Source organism: Ambystoma mexicanum, chromosome 8, assembly GCF_040938575.1.
Source record: "Ambystoma mexicanum isolate Mex_15411 chromosome 8, UKY_AmexF1_1, whole genome shotgun sequence".
Classification (NCBI taxonomy): domain Eukaryota; kingdom Metazoa; phylum Chordata; class Amphibia; order Caudata; family Ambystomatidae; genus Ambystoma; species Ambystoma mexicanum.
In genome coordinates, this window is record NC_090929.1 from 169,360,773 (window position 1) to 169,380,311 (window position 19,539).

General features: G+C 45.7%; 1 protein-coding gene across 2 annotated transcripts in view; it reads right to left on the reverse strand.

Moving 5' to 3' along the window:
- LHX3 (LIM homeobox 3) overlaps nucleotides 1-19,539 on the reverse strand; it is a 91,171-nt gene that overhangs the window by 13,161 nt on the left and 58,471 nt on the right. For both annotated transcript variants that reach the window (XM_069609563.1, XM_069609562.1), the window contains exons 2-3: nucleotides 14,439-14,610; nucleotides 2,988-3,190 (exon numbers count right to left, since the gene is read on the reverse strand). In XM_069609563.1, the coding sequence (XP_069465664.1) occupies nucleotides 2,988-3,190; nucleotides 14,439-14,610 (375 nt within the window). The remainder of the gene's footprint in view (nucleotides 1-2,987; nucleotides 3,191-14,438; nucleotides 14,611-19,539) is intronic.

The following is a 19,539-nucleotide window of genomic DNA, read 5'->3' on the forward strand; positions in this document are numbered from 1 at the left end:
GATAGTGGGATTCAACCCACGTTCCGAGCAACCTGATTGGTTGCTCCCCCACCCCGGGTGCTAATGGAAGTTGTTGTGGATATGGGGGCAGTAAGTGCCAAAAGACTGAAGTGCCACAGCATTTAATTTCAAAACCTGGCATATGGTACGAGTGTCTTGGAATATGGTAGAAAAACTGGCAAATTGTTCGAGTAACTGGGCATAGAATGAAGGGAATCCTTTTCATATGGTAAGAGTAGCTGGCAAATGGTGGCAACACCTGGTTAGAAATGGAAGTGTGCAGTCATCAATCCTGGTAAACTGTGTGGCTTTGGGGACAAACCCTGACAAAAACTGCCAAATGATGGACTGCAGAGGAAGTTAACAGCAATACCTGGCAAATGGATTGAGCACCTTGGAATATGTGGATGCACTTTTGGCAAATGTAATGAAGAGAATATTTGCCATATAATAGGAATACTTGTTATATGTTGCATCTAGCCAGATGTGAGCAGTACCAGGAAAATGCTAGGAGAACCTGGGCATGCAATGGTGATAACTTGCATATGATGGTAAATTGTGTGAGTACTGGGTTGCATGATGGAAATACCTGGTAAATGACAGGCCATTTTGGGATTTCACAAATGGTGTGATCACCTACACATGTTAAAGCAATGCCTGATAACGAACATATGATGACAAAAAGATGGCTGCACCAGGACTTTTAATGGAAACACACAGTACTTTTGCTGAGTACTTTGGCACATGATAACAAAGCAATCATCATGTCCATACAATTGCTGACACAAACTACATCCCAATTACAAACCTTAGTTCCTAGCAAAAATCCTTAAAAAAAAGGAACCATAACAACTCTGCGACAATCATTCAATGGGGATCAGGAAGTTTTCCACAACTGCCAATCAGGCTTGAGACTTGGAAGGAAAACTGAAACTACCATGGGACAACCACATCAAGGTGGTGGGCAAACACAACAACCCCACAGCTCCCCTCGCCATCATTCTGCCAGATCAATCAGTCACATTCAATCATTTCATTGTGTTAGTTATATTGTGCACTATCACCAGAGGCATCCTGGCACGGTGAGAACGATACCGAAGAGATGAGACCGGAAAGACTCACACAAAGAGGTGGGTTTTTAAGTTACGTTTGAAAAGCTCACAATCCGTTGAGCGCCGCAGCGCAAGCGGGAGCAAATTCCAAAGTTTGGGCCCTGCAACAGGAAAGGCTCTGCCACCAACTCGCTCATTGCGATACCTTGGAACGCATACAAGCGCTGCATCGGCAGATTTGAGTGAGCGAGAAGGGCTGTAGCGCTACAGTTTCTCCCGAATGGCCAGACAGCCTTTCCGTACAAAGCTCGGTGGATCATACATAAAGCTTTATACTTGACTCGGGCTGCAACTGGTCACCAGTGCAAAGATTGGCGAGCCTTAGAAACATGCTAACCAAAGGAGATTCCTTTGACCAATCGGACAGCCGCATTTTGTAAAACTTGCAGACAGTCGATGAGATATAAAGGTTGGGAAAGATAAATGGCGTTTACAGTAGTCAATGCTGCCATTAAGGCAGGCTGCCCCCACTTGAGAATAAAATTCCATACGAATAAACGGGAGGACTTTCTTCAACTGTTTCATCTTCAGGAAACCAAGACCACATACCGCGTTTACCTGATTGTCCATCGTAAGTGAAGCAGAAATGTTGAAGCCCAGATTCCGGACCAACTTGGCCTGTTCAGGTAAAAAGGCCCAGTGAGGATGGCTGGTAATGCCCCGGGGCCTACGTTAAGGCCCTCGCTTCGCTCGGGTCCTATAACTATGGGCCCCGGGGCATTACCTGAGTCGGTAATACCCCCGCCGCTCGGGGCATATTGCTTAATTATGCCTGCGGGCTCTGTTATACGCTATATAAATTGAAATAAATAAATAAACTGTGGCCGCCACTCCGGAAGCCTGGATACAAAAACAACCAATGCGTCCTGAAAGAGTACGTCAATAGGCATGCAATAGGTTGCCACAGACACTCAGCCTGCACAGGTGACAACTACAGAAACACAATGGGGCTAATTTTCTAAGCCCCTGAGTGCAAAAGCAGGTGTAACAGCAAGGCATTAACCATTTACACCTTACTTCTACACTCCTTGGCATTTTACACCATTTGGAGGCAGGGAATGAGCGCAAAATGGAATGAACATTTGTGCAATGCCTTTCACCTTCAACTTCAAAGGGCACATGCTTTAATGGTAGCATCTACTTTAATGCTGACATTGAACGAATGGATTCCGGTGAAACGCATCTGCATTTTGCACCTACCAAAAACTGGCAGACTCCTTAGGAATCCATTGTAAATGCCGTCTGAAACGTGGACTTGGTAACCTTACAAATCAGGGAGTAAAATGAAAGAATAAAGGCGGTTTGGTCAATTTCACTCTTTTGTTTTGTAAAAGTGGACAAGTGCATGCAGCGGACCCAGCAGCACGTAAGTGTTAATAGTGGTGGTCCCCTGCGTGCAATTAACACTTTTTATGAAATGACCCCCAATGTGCTAGCCACAGAACTGTATAAGGGAACAGAGAATCGACGGTAGCTTATTCACCAGCGTTCTATAGCGGGAGACGGGGGTGGGGAGGGGTGATGTTTCAATGCAATCCACTGGCCCGGGTAAGGGAAAATAAAGTGCAATGATTGGGTGAAGTTTGGAAACCCTCACCTAAATTCTCCCGGGTCCCCTGGCATTCAGCAGTATTTGCACACAGACTGGGCCTCATTCCAGCGATGGCACTGACGTGGCCATGAAAAGGGGACAAACAGTTCCTGTCCCGGCTATTTAGTCAGAATGGATGGTAAATGGGCCTTTGCAATGTACATGTATCATAACTAGGTTGGTAGTCTGAAAGACACAGGGTCCAATCAGATGCAGACTTTCACCCGACCCCAGCAACTGAGAGGCGTGTCACTGGGAGGAGCAACAGCACCACATGTATTTACCTCTCTGTTTGGCAGTCTCGTAGTCCGCCTTGCACACCAGCCTGCTGTCTTCCATGAGGTAGAACTCGTCCCCCGTGGCCAGCTGCCTCTTGCACACGATGCACGAGAAGCAGTGCAGGTGGTACACGAAGTCTTGCGCCCTCCTCACCACCTGCGTCGGGGGGATGCCTTGCTGGCAGGCCGCACATTTTGTTCCAAACCTCCTTTTAAGGAAGAAAAAAAATAACAATTCAGTCACTGCAAAAAGGAGAAGGTAAGTGTAAACTTGTATTTGTACTTCTAGTTATGTTTCGTCCCACTGACTGCTAATGCCCTACAGCACTCACTGCAAACTGCATGCAGCACTACTGGTGAATTCCGTACACACCGCACAGAGCTAGTCCCGCAGCTAGTCCCACATCCGTGGCAAAGTCCCTGGCCAAGTCAGATGCAAAGGAAATGACAGAGAAACAGCACCAGTGACCCTCTTTGGAAAGACTCTGGCTGGCTTCGATGCTTAAACACACTACATAACCAAAAATATCACAGATTGTTATTTGCAAAATGATACAACTGAGACCTCATATCCATTGCCACACATCTAATAAAGTTACGAAAGTGACCCGCCTACCCGTTGGTCCATTGTATGACCATTATAACCTCAGCCACAACCCGCCCCCACCCTTCCAGGGTGAGGGATAAATCCAAGTGTAACTGCACCGGTCTCCCAACCCCAACCTGGGTCCATTAAGCTTACATTAGCACCGGCAATGGAATGGTGCAATACTTGGAGCCAATCAGAACCCTCAGAGAATGTCTGTCGTAGCCAAGGTTCCCGTAGGATCATGGGATCCTATCTGGCAATCCGGGTGAAGGTTTCCTGCCCTCTCCCCACTATCCGGCATCTGCTTCCTTAGGGGCCAAACCTGGCTCTCACACTACTGCACTGACACCACCACGCCCATCAGTTTATGGATAGTCTATTGAAGACTAACTCCCACTGACTGCACGCCCTGCACCCAATCGTCGGCAGCCATGTTGAAATGGCCTGACAATCCGATTTTATTTTTTTAAATGTCATCCCTTACTCCTGCTTCCAGTAACAGCTCGCATGGCGGCTGGGTTCTAGCAGCAATACAGCACAGAGCCCGTGGGTTGTTGAAAGTCCTTGTGCCTCCTTATGCACCCTTGCTTAGCTCTGGCCCATAAGTCAGGCTTCCAGGCTCTACAGCCAGTATTGCCCAAGTCTCCTGGCAGCAATGTTTAATAAATAAAAGTTACACACTGCGGTGATTAGAGTACTCATAGTCCTTAGTCCCTTTTCCTCCAAGTACCAGCCCCACGCCTGGGGGCGCCCACAAGGATGGAGGAAAGGGAACAGGTTGTATGAGTAGTGCAGGAAAATATTCATTTATGAGTATAGGCAGTATGTAAGGCAAAATATGGACAGCCATACCATAAATACAGCTGCCAGTTATTCAGAATCCCACTCTTCCCTCGTGCCATTGGATCCTTGCAAAAGGTACAATAGTTTGAATGAACCGGTTACTAGCCTTTCCATCAAAGTTTTTCCATCAAGGGTTCCTTCCATCAAATCTGTTCCATTGAAAAATGTTTCATCCAATTGCCATACATAAAGTGCAATGTGTTTATGCATCGAAAGCCTTTCATTGAATAGGGTTTCATTACATAAACACTTAACATTTTTTGCATGGAAAGTCGATGACACATGCATAACGTTATAATGTTACAGGGAACTGTCCAGTCCTGAAATCTGTTCAATACAGTTGCAGTGTACTTTGGCACTGGACAGCTCCCTCTAACTTGTGTAGTGTGCACTTTTATTTTATTTTTTATTGGCCACCAAACCCCTAATAAATTTAAAAAACATCCCCAGTCCAAGAAAATAAAATGAAAATGCACACTACACCAGTCTGAGGGAGATGTCCAGTGCTGAATTCTATAATGTATTTCAACACTGGACAGCTCCCTCTAACTTGTGGTGTTTATTGTTTATTGGGGTGTCCCCCCAAACCTCTCCAAACCCCCATTTTCAAAATGTAACACTTTCCTCGACCCATTGAATTTCCACCTCAAACATCCATACATCTGTGTTAAAGGTATGTTTGTGTTGAAAATTCAATTAAAAAAAAATGCAATGAATATGCTTTTCGATGGAAGAGCATTTCAATGAATGAAATTCGATGGATAATGATTTGATGGATATTATGTCAATAGATGGACTGCATACCGAATGAAACATCAGTGTCATGATTTGAAAGGAGAGGCTTGCCTCCATGAAACATAGCATGAGGAATGCTTATCAATTGCACCTTTTCTTGATGTGAGTTGGACATGGCACCTCAAGGTTGCCGTACCCATGGGCCCCCATACTGTCTTGTAAAGATCTCAACGTGACAGAGTGCATGCACCAATCCTTGGGGAGAAGTGGAGACATGGGACTGATACACTGGCTCAAAGCAATTTGGTAAAAATACACTAAACAAATACCAAAAAAAGTAATATCGCCAGACACATTTAATACAGTGGCATAGTGATTTTGCTATAGCTTAACAAAGCTGGTGAGAAAAACTTTACCAAAAAGAAATAAAAACTACAATGATTCAAGAAAATATTTCCTATTACTAAACAAAATATCAAGCTTGCAGCCCTTTACAGCAGCGGGAGGAAGGAAAAGGAGAACAAACTCGTCTTGACGGAGAGGATCACTCAGGCTACCTTCCCTCAGGCTCACTGGATCAATTGTTACTCAGTAGTACTCACTCTCCCTCCTCTGCTGGCAGGTTTTGTCTCCCTTGCGTGTCTACTTCAGTTGGCATGTCACATGACATGTGTCTGTGCAGTTGCCCTTTGCTGCCCTGTATGCCCAAGCCACCATGTCATGTGACTGACAAGCTCTCTAGATAACACGTAATCATGTGACCTGATGAGGCCTCTGCTGCTCTGCCAAGTTATGTGCGGCAGTGGCGCACATTTTAGCATCCGCCGGCTCACTGACTGCAATCACTACGTGCCGAGTGAGAAATTGCAGCCAATACGCAAAGCCGGGAGAGAGCAAACCTTTCCACAACTGCAGAGCTCTGCTCCGCCAGAAATTGTCTTGCCGGAGCAGCGCTCCATCTAGACCCGTGGCCCAAACCACCCCTGTCCGACTGGACTGTTTGCTTTAGGTTTTCCCCAAAACGGAGCCCGATAGTACAGGTTAAAAGCTCTGAGAATGGGGACTGACAAACTGCACTTGGACAAAGCACCACCTGGCTGACGCATGTCCAATTCCAAAACAATGATTGGCCATTTGCTTCTCATCCTTATGATTGGCCAGAAGCTGAATAGCAGCTTCAGCTTCCAATTATAAGGCGGAACAGAAGCAGCCAATCATTGTGTACTTTGAGGAAGTGCAGTGCCGGTGTGAGCATCATACTGACCTTACTTGATGCGATCCTCTTCTGCTCAGATTGCTGTTCCATGTGAAAGGGACTTGACAACCTTTGTCAATCCCACCAACATTGATTCCCTAAGCTCTCCCACAAAGGATGCCCCTAACCTATGGTGGCAAGGGAGCTAGTCATTAAAGTCTCACGTTCCATCCACCTCATAGAACCCACATTGCTTCTAACCAAATGCAGTATCAGCTGCCCATTACAAGGCGTCTGCTGACACTGGAAGTACACAACAAGACCTGAACACCAGGTTTCCACCCACAGAACTGGTCTCGTTATGCTGCTCCCCTTGCAGGGAACATGTTACTCATTCTATACCAGTTTTCCAATTGGAAAGTTCTTAGGAGTGATTACAGAGCTTAATTTGGTCAGGTGTTTGCCAGGGCTGAGCCCTGGGACTTATTTTCCAACACCAGCACTTGTTATCTTAGTTACCTTAGTTCTACTGACATGAGCAGTATATGCTTTGTGGATCTTTTGGTAACTTTCACTTAATACTTCTTATTTCAACTGACAGCGGGAATCAGTGTGTGTGTGTGTGTTTGTGTGTTTGTGTGTGTGTATGCGCGCATGCGCACGTGCGCGTGGACGCCAAGTACCTGGTTCATTGTTATTCAGTTCATGATACTGATGTGCAAGGCTAACACTGTGGCATGAGTGGATTCAGCCTAGCTCTCACCCATTTTCATGAATGCTTTGAAGATATTGGAATTCACGCTGCCCACATCTGCAAAATACACAAGGCAGCCTGCATCATTCAAGCTGCTGTGGCGCAAGCTCTACTTTAAATGAAGCAGCAACAGGGAAGGTAGTGCTATGCGCATGCCATGTGGTGCATGTAGCCAAGTACCCACAATACCAGGGTCATGCTGTGTGCAGCTCTGAGCACAACAGCCTGTGTGTCACAATGCTTTTATATGTGAGAGTGGCACCAGTGGGAATGTGCATTGCCTGGTTGATTCCTTCCTTCTCTCTGTTAGGATATTCGGGATACCCGTATGCACAGGTGCATGCCAAAGCACAGAATCTGTGAATTTTAAACATACCCTACCAAGTGCCTGTGGTCAGAAACACACAGTCGGTGCCCAGGGCCTGGCTGAGCAGCGGAGAGCAGCACCTGCACCACCAGGCAAGTCCAGGGAAAAGATCATGCTTTTGAGGGCAAGGAGTGCTGAGGCTGTTAACCTGTAATATTAGAATATAGAGGGCCTGGTTCATGGAATTTTGCTCACGCTGAAAAGTGACTTTGCACACTTCTCAGCATGCAAAACTCAATTTCCCGATTCATGTATCAGACTTTGTGTGTATTTCCAGGACTCTGCGCGGGTCCGTCGCGTCTTTGCGTGCAACCGAGCCCTTTGTGCGACACTCCACGCAAAGTGTGGGACGGGCCTACGCAAAGAAAGAAATAGGGGCGAAACACAAATATTTTGATTCTCCCGGCAAAATGAGAAAGAACGTGGTTGTGTTGAGAGACGGAACACGCAAAGTAATCGCACGCCCAAACAAGCGCAAATCCAACCGAATTCCTGGATTCCAACGTGCAACTTCACATCGGGAAAAGTCACACACAAACCTTGTGAAGTTCCTGCCACATGATAGGAGGCAGAACGCATTATTTGCATAAGATCCAAAGTGCAAAGGTAACGTTAACATAGCAATTTAGGGATGACGGAGTGTAGTTCAGGTTCTGCTCGGAGTTTAGGGTGATTGTATGCTGATTAGCGGGGTGCTGCCTTGAGTTACGCAAAATGGTATGCAGATTATCAGGGTGCATTTTTTGGTTACGGGGGATCATACGCAGTAACGCCGGGGTGTGACCTTGGTTGCTGGGGGACAGACCACAGTATTGGCAAGGTGCTTGATAAGGTAAGCGCAAAGGTTGGTATATGTCCCTGGTTTTGGTTTGCGTGGGGGCGTGTCATGGGTGTTCCAGGCACTACTCTATTTTCTTTGCGGGTAGGGTTAGTTTGTATGTAAAATTCCATGAATATGCAGAACGCGCAAAACATACTTGTGCGTGCAGGTAGGCACACAGTTGTTTTACATGCGGGGTACTTTGCAGCGACTTGGCACTTTTTCTATGAAAATCGGGCCCAAAGTGTGCTCACTCTCACTGCAAACTCTATGCACCACGCCAAGGTCTGGCACTTATAACATTTGATTGTGTGCGACTAAAACAGAACCATTTACTTTTTTTGGTAATATTGAAAATATCAAGCACTTGAAATAAGTGCTTACAAAGAGGCACTTCGTACAGAAGACCCTATGTACAATGTATGAGAGTGTGCTGCTCAGACATTAGAAGAGTTAGGTGCAACATGGGTGACAGCCTCTGACAACGCATGTTTCGCATACAGCTGGGAGATCTGACACATTACTATGTTTCTCCAGGGTATCAGAACAAAAATATATCATGTTTTGCCCCCCAGAAGTAGACCTACTGGAGCTGCACTGATGTTGGTCATCGCTGCCAGCAGCGTGGTTGGCAAACTGCAGCTCTGGTATCTCCGAATCTCCACCTGCTTTAGACCTTATTGAAATGTGCCCCTTACCCTTTTCCTTGGGGGGGGAACTTGAAGTGCTGGCCCTGTGCCAGTAAAACTACAGCAGCCTCACCAGGCAGTACTGGCCTGAGGATCAGATTAACCCCTTAAGTGCCAAGGACGGGTATGCATAGACTTGTGTAATAGCCTGGCAGTTAAATTAAATGTGATACCTCCTCGGGAGATTATGAACACTGGAGGACAAGAGGACAGTCTGGAATAATATGAGTACTGCTTTTTACAGGTGTTCCGTATATGAAAATGCATATGAAGAACGCTATCTTAATTTGACTTCTTTTTGTGAACGCATCCTGCTAGACAGGCCGATATCCCTACTAATCAAAGCTGTAACGTTTTTTAATTAAATTACAACTAGTTGAGACTGTTTAATTCTATTTTAAGCAAACATAGTGTAACCTAATTTTATGACTAACTGTTGTGATGACATTTATAATTGTAATTGAATTGTGAAGTGTTTGATTTTGTATGGTCTTTCTGTAAGGTTTGAAATAAACCAGTACAATAAAAAAATAAACAAAATGAACTGGCCCTGTCCCATTAAAATAACAGCAGTAGAGAGGTTTCCTCAGAGTGCCATTAAATGCATTCGAGCCCTGCTGCAAAGGGCAGCTCCTCCTTCCAGTGCAGGCGAAATAACATCAATAAGAGGCTGGTAACAATGCGTACCTGAATTAGCCATGTACAGAAGCACATACAATCCTAGGCCCCTTATGCCATGCAGCTTGCAAGTGGAAGGCTCAGACGTAGGCGTGTCCAAGAGAGGCTGGCACTGACAGTGGCTGGGGTTGGCATGAGCATGCTAGGAAGCAGGTGGGTCCTGTCACAGTAAGCACCAGGTGATTGAATCGTGCTGCACCATGCCAGCCTGTTCAGTCACTCCTTCATTGATATACTAATTCATTCACAAAGCAAATCAGTTTACATTAAAAGCAAACGTCAGACATGTTTTGATGAGTTGCACTTCCGCAGAGACTTGGTCACTCACAGCTGGGATAATTGATTATTGTTAATCACTTAACAGCAGCCGATGACTCCACCCAATCAATGGACTATTGGCTGCTCGGAGATTAAGCGGGATAATGGAGTTCATTAAGAGGGGGGATTTGCAATATCTGTTAACTACTCAAAATGGCCGCTGGTCCCGTTGCTGTATGCTGGGAGGTATTTTACTGAGCAACAAAAGGGATCCCCTTACCTTACTATAGCGGCCTTCAAACTGTGGGGCTGGCCCCTCTGGGGGTGGGCGAAGGGTGTCCGGGGCGGGGAAGGTGAGTACGGTGACTGACTTTAATATAAAATATAAGCAGAAATGACATCTAGGGGGGAACAGCGGCAATAATTTTACTCAAGCGGGGTTCGGCAGCAACATTTTTACTGAGAGGGGGCTCGGCATAAAAAGGTTTACATACCACTGTGCCAACGATGAAATGTGATTTTCTATGCGGCACGCATGCATCTTTTCTGCAAACATTTGAAAGATAGTTGAGTGTCTATTGAAAGGTTTTGAAACATGCAATAAAATGTATACACCATTTATGAATATTTTGAGAGAGGTGCCATTGCTTTTCTTGGATTATTTGTGCGGTAGCCAAAGGCAGAATGCTGCAGGGAATGTGTCCACTGGCTGTGGTCGCAGGGCTTGGCCTACAGTCACGGGGTGCTACGGGACACAACCTTCGGGGAAGCCTTCGGTAGAGTGGACACTGAGCATCCATTGCCAAAGGCCCAGAGAACCACAATGGGGGCAGGTGGCCAGGCCCACTCTCCCGTGGGGGGTTGGCAAATATCTGCAGGTCACAACCAGAGGCCCGAGGACCTGTAGAGGGGGCAGCGAAGCATGGTGGTCACGTCAGGTGCTTTGATGGCACCTGGGACTTGGCCAAACGCCATGCCCTGGGCAAGTGGCCACTTCATACTTGGAGGCCTTGGTCACCGGCACGCAGACCTGCAATGGAAGTGAAGTGTCCACTTACATGTAAGGGCACGGCCACGCCTACATTCATGTATTCTGTCGTGTCATTTATATTTTAAATAAGAATACCTTTTGAGCAGATATATATAATGTGGCGTTAGTAACCTGTTCCATGGGCGGCACTGGGAGGTAACCGTCTAGCAGCCCGAGTTAATGGCCCGAGCTAAGCGAGGGCGGTTAATGGTGGCTGAGCTCTGGAGTATCAGGCTGCCATGCAAGGAACCTGATTGGCTGTACCCTACCTCCCCCACCCCCCACCCCCGGGCTGCTCATGATTTTTACAAGCCTCCATAATTACTAAGGATCGTGCTAATTAGGGTGCCTTGCCATGAATGATTCATGGATGATAGCAGAATATTGGGAGGGATGGACAATCTTGCGTTTCTTAAAAAAAACACTTTTTGTAATGCATTGCTGGCGAACATAACCCCTGCACTTTGCAATATTCTATTTGAATACACAAGCCTTCAGAAGATGACATCACAGTGAGTGAAATGTATAATTGATATTTTTGGAATATGTTGTTTGCTCTGGTACTGTTGATCACAATTAATATATTTGTTCAACAAAAGCATTAGATAACAGCCCTCATAATTGCATAACAAGCATTGCTCAGCCAGCTTTCATCTGAACGTTAATGCAAAACAACCCATGCTATGAAAGATTCCCATACACAATAACTGTGTCTATGATACACCTGGTTTAAGTAATTTCAATTACAATAACTACACCTCACTCCTAACGAACATAGCTCTGTGTGGGCCACAGCACAGATGCCAATGTGTGTGATGTCATATCTCATGTTGTCAGTGAAGGCATCAGGGATGTCAGTGATAATGCATCTGTTGTGATATATATATATATATATATATATATATATATATATATATATATATATATATATATCTTGGCTCTACAAATATTCTGGACTACCACTACCATCAGCACCAAACAGGCGATAGTGCAGGATCATGGGAGTCATAGTCCAAAAATCGGAATATCCACTGTTTGCAGATCCCTGTTAGGTGTGATGCCATCCATGATGGTATGTGTAATGAGACATGAATGAGAACATGGGCTGCAGAGGGAGGGGTCCAGCAGTTAAGGTCTTGCAGCGACCTTAACTGACAAATGTCAAGGGTATTGTTGCATTAACTGATAACCTTAATGCCTCTTCAGTTTATGCATTCCCCTGCAGTTGTATAATGATATACATAGCCTTCTAAACATATAATCAGTGCTGGTCCATTGGCCGGCTCTTGCCGGGTCCGAGATCCGGCATCAGATGTCTTGTCACTGCATTACCAACAGGATTTTGGGTGTAGCGCTGCCATGGAAGTGATTTCAAGTGGAATGAATGTACAGTGTGGAGTTTTAAATTGGGGCAATTTCTTTCACGCTGCTTCTTTCCAAACTATTATTTGGAACATTTCCTTTGCGTTCAGCTTAAATGTCAACTCCGTACCGTCGAACACCACCCCACAATGGCCCTTGTGGCATCCCCCTTTAAATGTGTTCCATTTCCACCCCGCATATCATTTCATACTGGTCCTTGCTGTCAGTAAGGGCCTCTTCCCTTCCCGTCCCCTCTCCACCTCTTCGAAGAACGCACATCACTAATTTCCAGAGCATCCGACCTCCCTCGTTCCTGTCTCAAAGACCACTTGCACTTTATCATGGATCCGAAGCTATTGTTCACCTAAGGCGCTGAAGCACTACTTAAACTGTATCAGAAATAAGGCTTAAAGCTCTTTTTACCACCCCCACCTGCGTCCTGGGATCTGGCAGCTGTTACCTGTTGAGTTGCATCCAGTGCTTTCTCATTTTTCGAGGGTGGTGGTGGGGGAGACCACAGTGACCCAAGTAAGTGACCAAATATTATGTTTTCATTAACATACCTTTATGGCTGTGTAAAGCACTCCCAAAGCAGCCGTCTGGGGCCTTCTGTTGTGCCCCACCTGCACACTGTGGTCTACCAGTGAACCCTGGTGCAGCAATAGGCAAATCCCATGTTCATGGTGTTCACACGGATTGTGAGGTATGCCATAGAGACGGGCCCAAGGATCCAAGATGAAAGACCAAGATCCAACCCTCTGATTGGTCCATTTAAAACGCTTCCACTCAGAGCCTTCATAAACACTGTAAACATTTCTGGCAGGGTTGGGTAGTTTTAAAAGTATTTTTTGAAGGTTTCCCTGAATGGATCTACTCCAGATTACGAAGAGGCGCTGCTGGGCATGTAGCATCTTTAACACACGAGCTCTGGAGTAAATCTGCTCAGTGTTATCTTCTGGAAGCGGGACGTAAATGGAAACTCACTTCTTCACTAGGCTGGGAAGATGGCTCAGGGGCAATGCACTCCTGATGGGAACAAGACAACTGCAAGCAACATGGGTTCAATACTTGGTCCCATGCTTAGATATAAATAACCAATTTAATTTAGCAATAAACCCCAACAGGCGGGGGCATTACTGGGTCAGGTAGTACCCTGGGACTGAGTTACAGCCAAGGGAGGGCCTTAACGTTAGCACTGGGGGATTACCAGACCCGGTAATGCCCCAGCCCAGAGGGGTTTATTGCTATTAGTATCCTTTAATACTTTTCTGGGATTCTAATGTTTTTTTTAAGGTGAGAAATGACGTGGTTGCCATTTCTCAAGACAAGTTGGCCTCCGTGGACAAGGGCGAATTGAACAACACATAGGGCCTCATTACACGGTAGGCGGTGAACCATGGCGCTATTAGCGCCATGGTTCATGCCGGTAAAATACCGGCACCGCCTAGGTGAAAAGGGGAATTACAGCCCTATTCCAAGGTTGGCGGGGCGGTAGGGCATAATGGGAATGGGGAAGGTGCTAATTACGGTACCGCAAATTTGCAAAAAGCAGGCGTTAAAGTACCAACCCGCAAAGGGACCTCGCAATAAGGCAGTAAGGGTTAACGGTCACCTGTACCATTACCGGTGACCGTTTACCCTTACCGCCTTCCGTGTAATGAGGCCCACATTCCCTTCTTTCTTTCCATGGTGGCCATTGCCCCAGGTGGAGAAGCGGCCAGGAACACTGAGTGTTCCTAAGTGCTTGCGTTCCTGGCGCATGTGAGAGACGAGGAAGCTGCAGGGAAGTGGGGGGTGCAAGGGAGGTGGAAATCGGGTGCGGGGAAATGGGACCCAGGGAAGCACTTACCTGCATCCCGGCAGGGGAGATGGCGCCCTCTCGCTTCTGAGGAGGCTCAGAATGCAGGCTTTATCATGTGCTAAAGACCCTGCACCAAACTTCCTGTTTGGCTGGGAAGCTCCTTGGTCCCCACCGCCAGGGTACTCATTTTTTTAAAATTAATTTTGAAGTACGCAACTCCGCCATCTTTCATGCACTCATAGACAACTTTGCTGCACTAGTTATACAAAGAACGTGGCACTGGTTATATACACAACATTACGGGACCACCTCTCAATGCACCGCGCCTGGACTTACTTGAAGAAATCCTCCTTGCAGAAGACACTCTCCCCCCGGCTGAAGCACTTCTCAGCCAGCTGCATCTGGCAGTCGCTGCACTTCAAGCACTTGCTGTGCCAATGCCGGTCAAGCACCTTCAGGATAAAGCGGTCCACGATGTGCTGGTTGCAGCCCGCACACAGGGGTATCTCTGGGGAGCAAGAGGACAGGATGTGAATCTACAATTTGCACAGACTGAAGCCAGGTCAGATGATAAAAGTCACGTGCTTATATAAACCGACAGACCCTCAAACCGGCAGGGAGGCAATGCATGCATGGGCGGATGGCTGATACATGGATACATGGATGGGTGATGGATGGGGGAGTTGAAGATGGGTGGATGGTTGAAAGATGGATGGATAGATGGATGGTTGGATAGATAGATAGATAGATAGATAGATAGATAGATAGATAGATAGATAGATAGATAGATAGATAGATAGATAGACCATGCAATATTGTTCAATGGCTGATGGGTGGGTGAATGAGTGTATGATTGATTGATGGACGGGTTGAGCCGATCGAGGAATGGATTGGTTTATACATGACAGACAGAAGAAGGAATAATTGGATTGAATTGAGAATTGTCTCTTTTCTTGTACACCAATAATTCACTGAGAGACAAAAGACTTTCATTTGAGATTTCATATTTGTATCAGATAACTCTATAAACATATAACAAGGAAAGAGATGTATCATACAATGTTCTGTAAGGTGCCGTTAGCATGTACAGTGCTCTGTTGCTTCACAGCTAGGTGTGCACTGCCCTGCTTACATACCCGCATACATATCGCGCCTGGTTTACAAGCAGTTTAACTGGAGCAAATCAGCAGTTGCCCAGGGCCCTCTCAGATTTGCCACTTTAACCTGTGGCCTGATTCACTAAGACTAACCGTGGGCGTGCTCTCGAGATACCTGGAGCGCACCTGAGATTCATTGAGCAAATCTATTTTATATGCATTTGCACAGGAGCATCTCAGAGATATTCCCGCCATCTCCGGATGTACTCTCTTTCGGGTATCTCCAGATGGCAGCTGCAACTCTGCGTTGCTCACAGGCATCTCCAGATTTGCTCCAGTGTTAGGCTTCATGACTACATAAAGGTATAAGGAAGCAGCTGCAACTCTGAGATGATCACAGACATCTCCAGATTTCATCCAGTTATAGGCCTTATGGCTGCATAAAGGTATAAGGAAGCAGCTGCAACTCTGAGATGCTCGCAGGCATCTCCTTTATTGATCCAGTTATAGGCCTTATGGCTACATAAAGGTATAAGGAAGCAGCTGCAACTCTGAGATGATCACAGACATCTCCAGATTTCATCCAGTTATAGGCCTTATGGCTGCATAAAGGTATAAGGAAGCAGCTGCAACTCTGAGATGCTCGCAGGCATCTCCTTTATTGATCCAGTTATAGGCCTTATGGCTACATAAAGGTATAAGGAAGCAGCTGCAACTCTGCGATGCTCACAGGCATCTCCAGATTTGCTCCAGTGTTAGGCTTCATGACTACATAAAGGTATAAGGAAGCAGCTGCAACTCTGAGATGCTCACAGGCATCTCCTCGGTTGATCCAGTTATAGGCCTTATGGCTACATAAAGGTATAAGGAAGCAGCTGCAACTCTGAGATGATCACAGACATCTCCAGATTTCATCCAGTTATAGGCCTTATGGCTGCATAAAGGTATAAGGAAGCAGCTGCAACTCTGAGATGCTCACAGGCATCTCCTTTATTGATCCAGTTATAGGCCTTATGGCTACATAAAGATATAAGGAAGCAGCTGCAACTCTGCGATGCTCACAGGCATCTCCAGATTTGCTCCAGTGTTAGGCTTTATGACTACATAAAGGTATAACGAAGCAGCTGCAACTCTGAGATGATCACAGACATCTCCAGATTTCATCCAGTTATAGGCCTTATGGCTGCATAAAGGTATGAGGAAGCAGCTGCAACTCTGAGATGCTCGCAGGCATCTCCTTTATTGATCCAGTTATAGGCCGTATGGCTACATAAAGGTATAAGGAAGCAGCTGCAACTCTGAGATGATCACAGACATCTCCAGATTTCATCCAGTTATAGGCCTTATGGCTACATAAAGGTATAAGGAAGCACCTGCATCTCTGAGACACTCACAGGCATCTCCTTGGTTGATCCAGTTATAGGCCTTATGGCTACATAAAGGTATAAGGAAGCAGCGGCAACTCTGAGATGGTCACAAACATCTCCAGATTTCATCCAGTTATAGGCCTTATGGCTGCATAAAGGTATAAGTAAGCAGCTGCAACTCTGAGATGCTCACAGGCATCTCCTTGGTTGATCCAGTTATAGGCCTTATGGCTACATAAAGGTATAAGGAAGCAGCTGCAAAACTGAGATGTTCAGAGACATCTCCTGCTTTGCTCCTGTGTTAGACTATATGACTACATGTATGTATAAGCAAACAGCTGCAACTCTGCAATGCTCACAGGAATCTCCTTGGTTGATGCAGGTGTAAGCCTTTTGTCTACATGTATGCATAAGCACTCAGGTGCAACTCTGTGATGCTCACAGACATCTCCTGATTTGCTCTTGTGTTAGGCTTTATGACTACATATATGTACTGTACAAGGAAGCAGCTGCAACTCTCAGATGATCACAGACATCCCCATATTTCATCCAGTTATAGGCCTCATGGCTGCATAAAGGTATAAGGAAGCAGCTGCAACACTGAGATGTTCAGAGACATCTCCTGCTTTGCTCTTGTGTTAGACTATATGACTACACGTATGTATAAGGAAGCAGCTGCAACTCTGAGATGTTCAGAGACATCTCCTGCTTTGCTCTTGTGTTAGACTATATGACTACACGTATGTATAAGGAAGCAGCTGCAACTCTGAGATGCTCACAGGCATCTCCTTGGTTGATCCAGTTATAGGCTGTATGGCTGCACAAAGGTATAAGGAAGCAGCTGCAACTCTGAGATGATCACCAACATCTCCAGATTTCATCCAGTTATAGGCCTCATGGCTGCATAAAGGTATAAAGAAGCAGCTGCAACTCTGAGATGATCACCAAGATCTCCAGATTTCATCCAGTTATAGGCCTCATGGCTGCATAAAGGTATAAAGAAGCAGCTGCAACTCTTAGATGCTCACGGGCGTCTCCTTATTTTCACCAGTGCACAGCTCATTACCAAGGTTCACGATCTGTGCATGTGAGCACCGTTCTATGTAATTAGTGGCCCGTCATTGTGTCCTTAAGAAAAAAGCTGAACTTTTTCAGATTGAACGTACTCTTTCGCAATGTTTTCATGTTGCAGGGGAGTTCTTCCCCCCTCGAATGCTGCTGCTTATCCTGTTCCAGATCTACTTGTGCCTATAAAGTGCCCTCTGGCTTCCCTTGCTGTGTTTTTGGCGTTTTCAGTCTCGAGGGAATTTTGCTCCATCTCTTCTTGGTTTAACACATCTCTCGTGTGTGCATGCTCAAGTGGTTGCCAATAGGAACATTTGAAATGTCTCTATGTTCCTCCGGATTCCTGTAAACAGAGCCTTCCTGTGACCTGTGCACCTTTTGGGCCTTTTTTATGTATAATGCTTGGGATTACGGTAACATTACAAATTATACATTATTAAAACTAACAATTCAAACCAGAAAGTAACAAGTAGACTAAGGCCATGTTGGATTACAATTAAGCCCCATATATAGCGAAAAAAAGATTTGGTATGTCAAATGAAATACAAATAAATCTTCTTAAGGGCCCCCGATTCTGGAATGTTTTGCACGGTTCAAAGTGACTTTGCATTGCCGACACAACCCCTGATTCATGGAACTCTGCAAAGTGTATTTTTGCACTGCAAAGTCAGTGCAAAATCATTATGTACTGCAAAAATGATGTTGTACTGACTTTGCACTGCAAAAATACACTTTGCACATTTCCATGAACGAGTGTTTGTGTCGGCAGTGCAAAGTCACTTTGAACCGTACACAAACATTCCATGAATCGGGCCCTAAGTGTTTCTTTAACAGGAGCAAATATGTAAAATTCAATTGCCAATATTATGCAGTATGCATCTCACGAGGAGAAGGGCTACGTTTCATTGTTGCCTTTTAATCCGGTCTATTTAAAGAACCTGAGTGAGGTTTCCATTGGCCTTTTGCCTGGAGGTAAAGGCCCTGCTGGTCGCTCAACCATGATAGGTTATTTATAATGAGCTTAATGCCAGAGGTTTCTAAGCGCGGTCCGGGAATTGAACCCGTGTTGCTGCGTGTTGTTTTACTTCCAAGATAAGCACGTTTCCCCTGAGCTACCCCCCCAAGACTGAGCCCTCGAGAGACTGGAATAAACAGCTCCTGGCTCGAGAGAAAAGAGCAGATGGGGAATGTTCGCCGGTTCACAGTGTGGTTACAACAGGCAACATCAGCAGCATCGGGCCTTAGAAAATTATTATTTACAACATTTCAATATATCTGTCGACTCAGTTTCACCGTCAGACAAGAACCAATGAAAATAAGAGCAGAGATTAAGGGAGGGGAAGAGTGAAGATGATCGAGAGAAAGAGGGAGGAGTAATAGAAAGAAAGGAGTACACAGAGAAGGGGGCGCAACAGACAGAGAGAAAGGAAGAGAGAGACAAGGATCAGGACAGGGTGCGAGACGGGTAGACTGAGAGCGTGGGAGAGAGTGATGAACTGAAAAAGAAAGGGCAGTAAAGGAAAGAGAATTAGAGAGAGTTACGAAAGGGAATAGAGAGGAGAGGGACAAACCGAGAAAAAGAAACAGAATGCGAAGAACATATGGGTAAGTAAAGAGGAAAAGGTGCTGGAAGAGTACATCGAGAAAGGGGGAGTGGTGGAACAGAGAGAAAGGACACGGAAAAGAAAAGGAGGAGAGAGTAGTGCGTGCAAGACAATGGGAGGGAAAGAAAGGATTGGGAATGGGAGGAAAGAGAAGGGGAAGGTAGAGAAGGAAAGGGAGGGGGAAGGGAAGGAACGGGAGAGAGTAAAGAAGGGTTGTGGGCGCAACAGGAGGTCACAGAAAGGAAGAGGAAGGGAAGCCATCAAAAACAAAGTCTTAGAATTCCTAGAGAAAAATATTAAAGGA